Below are 12,165 nucleotides of genomic sequence, written 5' to 3'. Positions count from 1 at the left end.
CCTCACAGACAGGAAACACTACCTTCAGTTTCTCAACGTTATAGCAGATTGGCTATAAAGCTAGTCCTAAAACAAGTGTATTTTCTTGGGGGATATTCATTGCTGATAAACTTACACAGATGATGGATTTCCACAATACTCGGGAGCCCATACATGAAGAACAGTCAGAAGGAATAGAAATCTTTTTTTTTTAGTGCAATCCCAGGATTTAGGATTTGTGAAATTGACAAAGCCAGAAAGATCCAGGGGAAAATTAAATCTACAGTGTTTGGAAAGTTTAACCAGAAATGGCTCTTTGATTTCCACAAAGCTCACACAAAAGAGGGAAGTGTTTGCATGAAGAAAAAAGAAAGAAAGAAAAAAGAAAAGAAAAAGAGAAGCAAGCTTTGATTCTAAAATGGTTCTGGGAGATCCGCAGAACCATGGTATCTGAAGACCAGCACCCGACTGAGGTTGAAGGCCACAGGCTTTATGGAGCCTCACACCAAAAGCTCACTCATGGGGCCTCAGTCAAACGTGGAAGTTTGAGTGTGGGTGCAAATGCTGATTCATCAGGTTTCGGAATGAGCTTTGAAAGGACTGGGCTCTGTGGTTGAGATCTGAAATTACAGCCAGTTAATCACATGAAAGGAGAGTCCATAGCCCTCTCCCTAAGGCAGTCTGGGATACACCTCTGGGACCCTCCCCTACTGGAGGAGGCAGACACAGCTCTTCAGGGGCCCAGAGACAGCTAGATGACATTCAGTCCCACACCCCCTCCTCAACGTCCTTCCCTAGGCCTGCGTGTCCCTCAGGGTACCTGGCACTCTGGAACCCCTGCCCAAATGGCCCTGAGCCCTTCTCTGTGGCCTGCCTGGGTCTTTGTCACCTGACTGGAGAGCAGACCACTTAGGTCCCCTCTGGACATGCCTGACCCTATGCCCTAGGCAAGGCGGGATGGCGAGATCTGGAATACGCTTCCCACCACTTCTAGTTTGGCAGCTGAGCCACCTTGTGGTGCCTCCCAACCCTCTCCACCTTCCCCGTTCTTAGTTTCTGTTCACTCCAGATATCCTGGACTCTCCAGTCTCTACGTCTTTGATCACGGGTTTCTAGTTCCAGGCTGGAACCACTTTTCTCCCTTTTTAGGAAAACGCCTACCCACTCTTCAAGTCCAGCTCAACTGAACCTCCCCACAGTGACTGACTTCGCTGCCCTCCCACAGAACACGGCACAGACCATGCCGGCACCTAATAGGGGGCAGGAGCTGTCTATAAGTGGGCCTCCCCACAGGGCAGTGGGTTCCTGCAGGTTGAAACTGTATCTCAGGCTTCTAGACAGGTCTAGCCCAGTGCTCCCATATTGCAAGGGCTCAGAGATGCTCTCTAGATGGTGGAATGCAGGACATCTGTACTTAGCTCCTTGCAGCTTTACGTCATCCATTCATCTGTTTCCTGCTGGCCACCAAAATGCCACAGGTTAGCTCTGGCAGCACTTCTTCTTCCATCCAGTGATGTTCGTCTAGCAATTCCTGAGCATGCTAAATGTGTTGGGCACCATAGTAGGTGAAACGGATAAAAAGAATCGCTCATTCCTGCACTGAACTTCACTGTTGTTCAATGCACCAGACACTGTACAAAGGTGCTTCTCTTATGAGGCTTACATCCTACTGGGGGAGCTTATATTCTTGTGGAAAGGCTAATGTAAGATGTGGTCCTTGACCTTGGGGAGGGCACTGGTAGGCCCATCCTAACATGTGACTCTTCCATAGAGAAGAAATGCCCTCCTCTTCATCCGAGTGTAGCTCTCCTCAGCACCACGTGCATGCATGTGGACGCCCTAGGCAGGAGGTTCAAGGTTCCCTACCTGGGTCTCTTCCCTCTAAGAGGGGGATCCGGGTAGGTGTGCATACGCCTTGGCAGTAGGAAGGAGCTGCTCAGGGGAAGAATTCTGAAGTTCCACATACCTGGACCTGGTCTTGAAGGGGAGGATGCTGACCTCGACCCTTGGACTCCTTGCCCTGTGGTTTCTAGAATGCAGGGCCCAGGACAGGGGCTACCTGTGGTATTAGATACCAATGGTAACCAAGTGCTAAGCTGCAGGCTTCTGTCTACTGTTTAGGGAAGAGTCTAAGGGGGAATTATCCGTTTTTGCCTTCACTATGCCCTATCACAGACAACAGAGGCTTTACAGGTATCCTTGGCTCATGAAGAACAAGGGAAACACACCCTACTCAGCCTTCAGCTGGAGTCAGAGGATGTGTGAGAGGAAGTGAGAGAAAGGCCTTGCCAGCTGTAGGTGACGATATGGCCTTGGGAGGAAGGAGTTCACACTGTGTGCTGAGCGTGGAGATCTCATCTCTCAGATGTCAGGGCATCAGGGTGCTAATGGCTACCAGGGACTTCTGGGTCCGACTCAGTGCCTGGGTCTCCTACGCCTTGCGACAGGGGGGCCTCTATGGTGCTGAAGGCGGCAGCTGGCATATGTATTAATTGCTCTGTGCATGTGCTCTCCTGAAGGGCAGGGAGGATTGCGAAGAGTCTACTTTGTCATTTGGTAATTTTAGAGAATGTTTTTTCTTAACAGGGACTTCGCATGCTTTTTATTATTTTCTTTATTCAGGGGGAGGGCCCTGGGAGGGTTGGGTAAGTGAGGAAAGACTTGGAAAAGTTGATTGCTATCACTGTGAAGGGAGTCAGTCTTAGGGGCAGTTTATGGGCCCACAGAGGTGAAATATGTTGTCAGAAGCCACACACAAAGCAAGGATAGTCAAACTGGGCTCCAACCCCAGGTCAGGTCTGACTCCAGGGTCCAGGGTGTGCCTGCTGACCTTCTCCAGATGTGCATTGGAAATCAAGGTCTTGTGTCCCCTTCCCGTGAGTCATAGGGGGCTTGTTACTGCAATAGAGTCTGGTAGAAAAGATGGCTGTGACTTCTGAGGCTTGTGCATTACAGGCCATGGGGCTTCCTCCTTGTTCATTTAAGCTTCCCTCTCTAAGCTCCGGGCTGCTACATGCAGCCACGCTGAAGCGGCCACGTAGAGGTGAGTTGGTTAACAGTCCTAGCCGAGTTGGTCCTTTGGCCACCCCAGCCCGGACACCAGTCACGGGTGTGGAAAGCCCTTTCAGAAGGGGTCCTCCAGCACCACTGGCTGCAGCCCCAGGCAGCAGTGTCACCGCCAGCCATCCAAAGTGACCCACCTGAGACCTGGAACCTGTGGTACAGCATTCCAACCGTGTTCCTTCTTAACTACTGACTCACAGAACCAACAAGCACCAGGAAGTGCTTATTGGGTATGTTACTAAGTTTGGAGAATTTCTTTCACAGGAATAAGTAACCAGAAGGAATTAGGAGCACTCCAGGGGAGGGTGGATACCATGGAGATGGGAGAGCACAGTGACATACCTAGTCCAGACTCTGGCCTGGTCTTTCCGATGCTGCAACCTCTCCTGAGATATATCTTCACACATACACCCTCCCTAAACTCTCCAAATGGGGACAAGGGAAATCAAAGCCTTTAATCCACTGTGTCTGCAAAGGAAGTGCTAGGGCAGTGATGGACATTCAGAGCCAGAGCAAACTTTTGTTGATCACCTACTATGTGACAGACGCTGTGTCAGTTGCCATTATTCTTTTTTTTTTTTAAATTTATTTATTAGGGTGACAATTGTTAATGAAATTACATAACTTCAGGTGTACAATTCTGTATTACATCATCTATAAGTCCCATTGTGTGATCACCACCCAGAGTCAGTTCTCCTTCCATCACCATATATTTGATCCCCCTTACCCTCATCTCCCACCCCTCACCCCCTTACCCTCTGGTAACCACTAAACTATTGTCTGTGTCTATGAGTTTTTGTTTCTCATTTGTTTGTCTTGTTTTTGGTTTATATACCACATATCAGTGAAATCATAGGGTTCTCTGCTTTTTCTGTCTGACTTATTTTGCTTAGCATTATTCTCTCGAGATCCATCCATGTTGTCACAAATGTTCCTATGTCATCTTTTCTTACTGCCAAATAGTATTCCATTGTGTATATATACCACAACTTCTTTATCCATCCAAAATATACAAGGAACTCATGAAACTCAACAACAAAAAAACAAACAACCCAATTGAAAAATGGGCAGAGGACCTGAAGAGACATTTCTCCAAAGAGGACATACAAATGGCAAATAGACATATGAAAAAATGCTCAACATCACTAATCATCAGAGAAATGCAAATAAAAACCACAACGAGATATCACCTCACCCCAGTCAGAATGGCTATCATCAACAAGACAAATAGTAACAAGTGTTGGAGAGGCTGTGGAGAAAAAGGAACCGTCATATACTGTTGGTGGGAATGCAGACTCGTGCAGCCACTATGGAAGGCAGTGTGGAGGTTCCTCAAAAAATCACAAATAGAATTACCATATGACCCAGCAATCCCTCTCATGGGTATCTACCCAAAGAATTTGAAATCATTTATACATAAAGACACATGTGCTCCAATGTTCATTGCAGCTTTGTTTACAGTTGCCATTATTCTTAATCCACTAATTTAACAAACACTTTGTCCCTGCCACATGTCAGGAATAGGTCGGGGAACTAAGCCATGTACAAAACAAAGTTCCTGTTCTCCTGGGGCTTACATGTGAGAGAGGTGAGAGTGATAATAAGCAAATCATTATATAATACTAGGTCAAGTAGTGATCAGAGGTATGGAGAAAAATGAAACCAGGCAAGGGAAAGACAGTAGCATTCTAGAAAGGCTGGTTAGGAAAGGGTTCCCCAAGACATGACATTTGAACAGAGAGAGAAAGGAAGGTTAAATAGCGAAGAGAAAGTCTGTTTGACCTCGGATCCTATGCTTTGGACACCGATATCAAGGAAAGAACACATACAGATACCTGCCAACTTACGAACCTGTGTCCTCTTAAAGAAGGTACATTTAGACATCACCCCCCCCACATGGCTCAGAGGACCCCCACTGGGTGTGTGAACAGAAAGGAGGGGAGATGCCTCTGTGGGCACCTTGCTGCCCACCCACCACCAGGCAGGCCTTCCCTCTGGCCCCTCCAGCAGAGCCACAGAAGGGTACTTACGCAGAGCACGTGGAGAACCACCGCTCCCCGTCTTCTGGCCTCGTTGGTGAAGATGTCATCAGGGAATTCATGCAGGGCTAAAGGACAGAGAAAGAAAACCATTGCAGTACAGATGACAGCATTTTCCGTGCTGGGGGTAGGGGTGGGTGTCTGGGGAGGCATTGTCAGTCCTCATTTCATTAGGGGGTTCATGAACTTGAATGAGAAAAAATTACATCTTTATATCTCTAATGGGAATGTAGTGTTTCCTTCAGATAAGAAGCAAGGCAACAAACTACAGTTGTGTTAGAAACACCTGGGACTCTGCCCCCAAAAGACATTTTCATGATCCATGATACATAATACTACATTTACATAACTTCCTTATTAGGGTGGTTTTCTAGATGGCCACTTGTGACTTAAAGTGTTGGTGCACACAGCCGACACCTACCCAGTTTCCCCGAAAATAAGACCTAGCTGGACAATCAGCTCTAATGCATCTCTTGGAGCAATAATCAATATAAGATAAAATCTGATTTTCCTATAAGATTTTACAATAATATAAGTATAAATATAATACACTAATATAATATAATAAATACAATACAATACAATACAATAAATATAATACTGGGTCTTATGCTAATTTTTGCTCCAAAAGACACATTAGAGCTGATTGTCCATCTAGGTCTTATTTTCGGGGAAACACGGTAGTAAGCGTCAGCGGGATGAAAAACGCTGAAGGGAGCAGGCCCTGGACACTGATCAGGGATGGAGTAGGTGAGCCTTGCCTAGGTGACTCAATGGTTCAAGCCAGCTGCTGCCAGCCGCGGCTGAGCTTGCTTCCCCAAGGCTGAGCAGGCTCCCAACCTGGCCGGCTCTGACTCTGGGGCCACCAACATGTGGGGGAAATGGGTGTTTTCAGAACAGCTGCAGCTGTACAAGAAAAGTGTATGGAGACAGGGTGGCACACTGGACTGGAAGGCTCTGCCCAGGGCTTTTTGACCTCAGTTTCTTTCTTTAAAGCAAGAAACAAGGTGGGGCTCCTAGTGCTTCATGAAGGCTGGTGGTGCTGATGCTATCCCAGCTGCCCTCTACGAGGGTGTGCTTCCTCACACCCAAATCCAAATGAACTGGGGGATTTCTTGGTTAAGGTGTGAGCTAGGATGCTTGCTCATCTTTGGGAAGCTAATATTTTCCTTGGATTGATTGGATTTTGCATAAGGGCCCAAGTTGGGAATCAGGCCCGGGTTCAGATTCCACCTACACCACTCACGGGTTATCGGGTCCCCTCTCAGAACCCATTTCCTTCATCCGTAGGGTGGGATCCTTGCTGGGAAGAGTGCAGACAGTGTAAGTGAAACACCTCCTGCCATGCTTCCTGGGTTACATATTGCTATTCTTCATAAATATAACAATGATAGGATGGGGGTCTGGCATGGGGCAAGATACATTCCTTTCTGGTCTCAGGGTTGAAATCTACCTATCGCCAATTCCTGCTTGCCTCACATTAGAGTCCGTTTAGTCCAAGAGAGCTGGATGATGAATGTGCCTCTAGGTAAGTGCTTCCCATGATCAGGCTTGGGGCCACACGACCCATGTAACATGCTGGGAACAGCTACACATCCTGCTGAGGGTTCCCCTGAACACCTTCAAAATCCTCAGTCTCTTTCTGCTGTTCTCTGTCTCCCCTGAGTTTTCCTTTCAGTACATCTTGCCAGCCAGCAAAGGCAAGCAGTGCTGTTCCCATAGAAACCACAGAGCTTGAAATGAGTGGATTCCCCTTACCAAAGCAACAGCAATCAGCCACCCTGCTCCTCTCTCCTGGCTGCTTTCCTGCGGCCTGAATTTAATGAATCTAAAGGAAGGTTTGCTGGGGATGGAGAGAGTTTTCTGTTTTGTTTAGAAAAAAAAAAGCTGCAGCATGGACATTCATGGCATCTTTAGACATAGCAATTGCATACTGATCAAATGGAGCACCCCAAGATAAAGATCAATGCCTCATAAAGCCCAGATCCCTTAGCACTCTGAGCAGAAGGAATCCGAGCCTCGGCAATTGTCAGAATGCTGGTCTCTCATCCTAGGGGTCTTTCATACCAAAATACCTAGTGCACTTGATTGACTGGCCTCCTGGGGATTACACCAAGAATCTGGAGTGCTGACACTGCCCAGCGTCCCCTCTGCAGCGATTGGTGACTCCATGGTTCTGTTTCAGACACTTTCATCTGTCCTGGTGCTCCCCCTTCTCCTATAACGCCTGCTGCTCCCTCTCTTCCTGCGTGAACGTTGGGAAAATGCTGCCAGCCAGATGTGGAACTAACCTCCCATGGAATCTTCCTGACTCTTTTTGTGGCCCTCTTGTACTGTGCAAGTACCCAACAAATGATATTCCAACCAAACTGCAGTCATTTGCTGTGTGTGTGTACCTTAGACTCAACTATACTGAGCGTTCTCTGAGGACAAGAATGCTGCCATTTCTCTCTCTAGGGCCAGTGCCCACCAGGCCAGGGTCCATGAAAGAGAATGATAAATACCAAGGGAATACAATTGTGAATGAATTCAGAGGGCCTTTCTCCCAGGAGGTGGTTTTTGTATAAACACAAGACAGAATTATTGGCTGAGAAATGGCACTGGGAGGGACACTCCAGTAAACTCCCCAACAATTGGATTCCAACTTGGGTGGCCATTCAGGCTGTTCACAAATATCCCATTTCTCCTTGTTTCAGAGACCTGAAGGAGTACGCTTCTGAGTCCCCTTCAAGTTTAGGTGGGGCCAGGCAGTTTGCTTTGACTAATGAACTGTGAATAAAACAACATGTGTCATATTCCCAGGCAAGCTTTAAAAGCCAGTGCCTGATCCACTCTCTGGCATTTTCTTGTCTAAGCATTCATGGAAACATATGTCGGCATGAATCTTCCATTAGCCTGGATCCCTGAGTGCCTGATACAAGAATCCCACCCCCCTGATACACACATTTTGTACATGTACTGTAAGGAAAAAGGAACATTTTTATTCTTCTTAACCACTGAGAACTGGAGGCTCTTTGTTACCCAGCATATTTGAGCCCACCATGAGTAAAGCAGTAACTAATATGGTCCTCAGAATTGCAACAGAATTATGCACGAGACCTTGCTTTGTGGCAATTTTTGGTTCCTTCTGTCTTCTCCACAAGACTGGTGGTTAGGGTTGGAGGAAATTGATTCTCCTCTGTATCCCCAGTAGTCAGCATGGAAGAGTCACTTAATGAATATTTGTTGATCAGAGGTACACAATTATCATAACTAAAGGCCCATGAAAAAAAATATCCACAAAAAATCTGTGTGAAAGTGGATAGAGTCACAACTAAGTTTTCTAAATGTTTAGTCTCTGGAAAAGTTTCAGAGACATTTCAGTGCCCTCCTCTTATGTTCAGTGAGGTTGAGCAAGCCATAAGAATGTGAGAGGGAAAGTGTCTGGCAATGGGAAGGTGCAGGGTATCCTGGGGCACTGAAGCCCTCTGGGAGGTTGGCTTGTTCTAAGGACTATGTCTTAACATTGTAAAAGTTATTAACAAGCCAGTCATGTGCAAAACAATATTACACATACTTAGTTCTTACCATGCACAGAGCACTATACTCAGCCCTACTTATGGAAAGAACAAGGATGGACAGTCGTAATCACAAGGATGTACAAGTTGAATGAATAACAAGTTAGGCTGGGGGCAAGGGAACCCTCAACCCTCTTTGAGATCATCCCAATAATTTATGTATCCTGAATTTAGGGATGGAGCTCATCTTTATCAAGTGCTGTAAATATATATTTATCGCTTTTTCATTTTTTTAAATTAAAGGTTATTGGGGTGATAATTGTTTATTTATCGCTTTTTCATTGCTTCTAAGGGATAGGGAGCACTATCCCCAATTCACACATAAGTAAACCACGGCCCTAAGAAGACAAGTAAACAGTCCAAGTTCACATAAATGTCAGTGGAGGAACTGAGATAATACCATAACGGGTTGACTTTCTAGCATGTTGATTCCTTTGTATTAGAAAGGGCAAATTATTCTTTTTCCCTTGACTTTTAAAGGTACAAGTTCTTCCTTTGAAAAGTTCTGGATTCAATGGATTGAAGTGTGGGTGGAAACAAAGTCATGAACAGCATCTCTGTGATGGAGGGTGTAACCATAGGCCACAGTAACCAAGAGTCTCAAGACAGGGTTCATTAAACTATCAATTAAAAAATATTACCGACCAAATTTGCAGAGAAAGGTTTCTTCAGCCAAATGCTTACACAGTGACATTTGCTTACTACAAGCAGCCAGGGTTTTATAAAAACATGAAAAGCCTGGGTTTGAAGCCCTTCTTCACCACTCATGAGTTCTGTGGAAATTCCTTAACCTCTTTCAGTCTTAGTTTCTTAAAGTGCAAAATGGGAGAATGAAAACAATACCAGCTTACATGGTTATTATGAGGATTAATTTGTGATGATACTTATGAAATATGTAGTACATAGAATCAGGTAAACAATTATCAAATGCTAGTTCCTTTTACGTTACTATATAATGGAGAGGGAGAAATATAAACAAGGGTTGTTTCCCAAGACATCAATGTCTTGCCCACATTCCTAGGGTGCCATCACCTTCACGCTAAGCAACTGCCAGCACTTGTATCTCCAAAGCTGAGAAAGGGTTCTCTGTCCAGATATTCAGGCTGGATATGCTGAAGAATTAATGTAGCTCTTTCCCCCAGGAGAAGCCTTCAATCAAAGCCGAATGGATAGTGGGTGTATAAATACCCCAGCTCCCTCCCCGTTTGGGTGAGATAACTCCTAGGTGTTCTCTGCACAGTTTACTAGAGTTCTCAGCAGGATTGTGCTCTAGCTGCCTGCTGTGATGACTAGCTTTATAACTCCTTTAACTGGCTGCTATCCCTTCCCTGTGTCAATGCTGGACTCCCCTATCTGGATCATCTCCCAAATAAACTTGTACTTGAGTGTGTCTCAGAGCCTACTTCTGGCGAACCCCTATTTAGGCGAGGGGAGCTAGGAATTTTGCAATTTTGCATCCTTCCATTTCAACAAATGTTAGATTATCCAGCAAAGGACTTATTTATATTCAGATGAATTTGCCACCCACTGCACGCCCCATCCAACCAAATAATGGCAACAAGTTTCAACGGCCTAATTTCCATGCATTTAGAGAGAAACGGTGTACCCTGCATTGGCAATAGAAGCCTAGAATCACGTCACTCCTGAATGCAGGTTGGTGACTGTCTACGCTCCTTTTCCATGATGCTAAAGTTGATCAAACACCCATAAGAAGTTCCTTCATTTCTACTTCAGAGCTCTTTTTCTCATGTCCATATTGGCAGAAGATTTTAAACAATCATCCCACAAGCTTTTCTCTTGAAAGGGAACAGACATTTTTTGCAACTAAAGAACCCCAATCGTTAGTTACGTAGACTTTAGGCCTGGCAGGGCACTGAAATGTAATTTGAAGACCTAGAAACATATTTCTTTATCAGTGATAAAGAGCCATGGCATCAATGCTTCTCATGGCTCCTAACCAGCAGCTACTGTAGAAAATACAGTGATCCCATGAGTAATGTAGTGGTCTCAGGACAGAAACATAGCAGTAGATAGAAGGAGGCCTATTTGCAGGGGCAAGAGCCTGCAACTTGCATTTGTTGCTCATGTGGGATTACCATGACTGTGTCAATAATTAATTCTAATTAAAGGAAATAAAATATTTATGGCAAATAGCTCTGAGGTATTCATATCTATATGTCATTCTTGGACTGCTCTGTTCCTCAAAATGTCCCTTGGTGCCAACGTCAGAGATAGAATGTTTAGATAGATGAACTAGGGTCTGACTCAGGTGCTTCATCTCTTATGCTTTCAAGCCTTCTTATTGATCCAGAGAAATTCAGACCAACAGCTGAAGTATGCAGAAACCCACTAAATAGCTCCTTAGGAAGACACTCAATGGCTAGAAGGAACGCCCATTCCTCCTCAGCACTCTTGGAGAGGACGAGGCTACATGAAAAACTTTCTTAGTAAAAATGCAATTAAAATAGTTCTTTTTGAATGCAGTAATTCCCATTAGGAATCTATATTGAAAATGTTCGCTCTTTCTGCTTATTTTATAGAAATGAAGTGTGCATGATAGATGAGTGGGGCTTTCAAAATTGGTGATTTTTTAAAAAATGTTAACTCATCAAATTTCAGAGCTAGAAGTAACCATTAGTGTTGGTCTACAGATTTCCATCTGTAATAATAGGAGGATTTGGTGAGAAGCACAGTTTAAATTTTCCTACTGCTTCCCCCTTTAAAGTCTGCTCTTTTTCTTTCTCCATAATATTGTTCCGATCATCAAGTTCAGGGATAGAAAATAGATTCCATTTCATATGCTCATGAGTTGAGGGGTAATGACTACTAGCCTGAGTCTTGGATGGGATTCAGTGTGGTAGAGCATTGTGATCCATTAACAATGTCTGCCATAGTTATGGGAATGGGAATGGGGGCATGTGTGCTTCTTATTTCCCTACACTGAAGCTTTGCTGACAAAGTCCTAAAGTGAAAGAATAACTGGTTCTCCTTCTGCCTGGCAATGGTGATTCCTGCCACAATTTCTTTTGATCTGTACCTCTTTCAGAGTGTAATCCATTGAAAGGGGGTGGTGGTTAAAAGTATCTCAATACGATTCCCCATATATTCAATATATCGATGGTTACCCATCGATATAATATTAGCTTGAAATTTTGTCTATAATAATTAAGTAAATACCTAAGAAAACTCACAGCTAATTGTAGGAAGAGGTACAAGTAAGTAACTACTGGATAATTCAGTTGACAAAAACCAACCTGTGTTTACTCCTCAATTTAGTACTTGGCAATCTCTGGCTTCTCTTTAAAGGAAAGATGAAGATGTTCCCTGTAGCGGATCATTTCCCCTTTTTTGATACCACATATTAGGTATCTTTTGACCATCTATCTATATAGTTTTGGGTCAAAGCACTCAAAAATCTTCTAATCACATTTGTAAACTTTAAGGGTAAATTTGAATTCAAGGCTTTTTTGTTGGGTCACTAAGTTTGTGCATCCAAAGTCTAAATTCCAAATATCATGGATACATCT

The 12,165-nt window shown here is 44.5% G+C and overlaps 1 protein-coding gene across 1 annotated transcript in view; it reads right to left on the bottom strand.

Annotated features, from left to right (window-relative positions):
- The window catches only part of SLC24A3 (solute carrier family 24 member 3), a 525,043-nt gene that overhangs the window by 224,749 nt on the left and 288,129 nt on the right, over positions 1–12,165 (bottom strand). Inside the window, exon 3 of the mRNA XM_081033618.1 lies at positions 5,073–5,149. Within this exon, the coding sequence (XP_080889744.1) occupies positions 5,073–5,149 (77 nt within the window). The remainder of the gene's footprint in view (positions 1–5,072; positions 5,150–12,165) is intronic.

The sequence above is a fragment of the Rhinolophus hipposideros genome (assembly GCF_964194185.1).
Source record: "Rhinolophus hipposideros genome assembly, chromosome: 22".
In the NCBI taxonomy this organism is placed as follows: domain Eukaryota; kingdom Metazoa; phylum Chordata; class Mammalia; order Chiroptera; family Rhinolophidae; genus Rhinolophus; species Rhinolophus hipposideros.
This window is presented reverse-complemented; position numbering and strand designations above follow the sequence as displayed.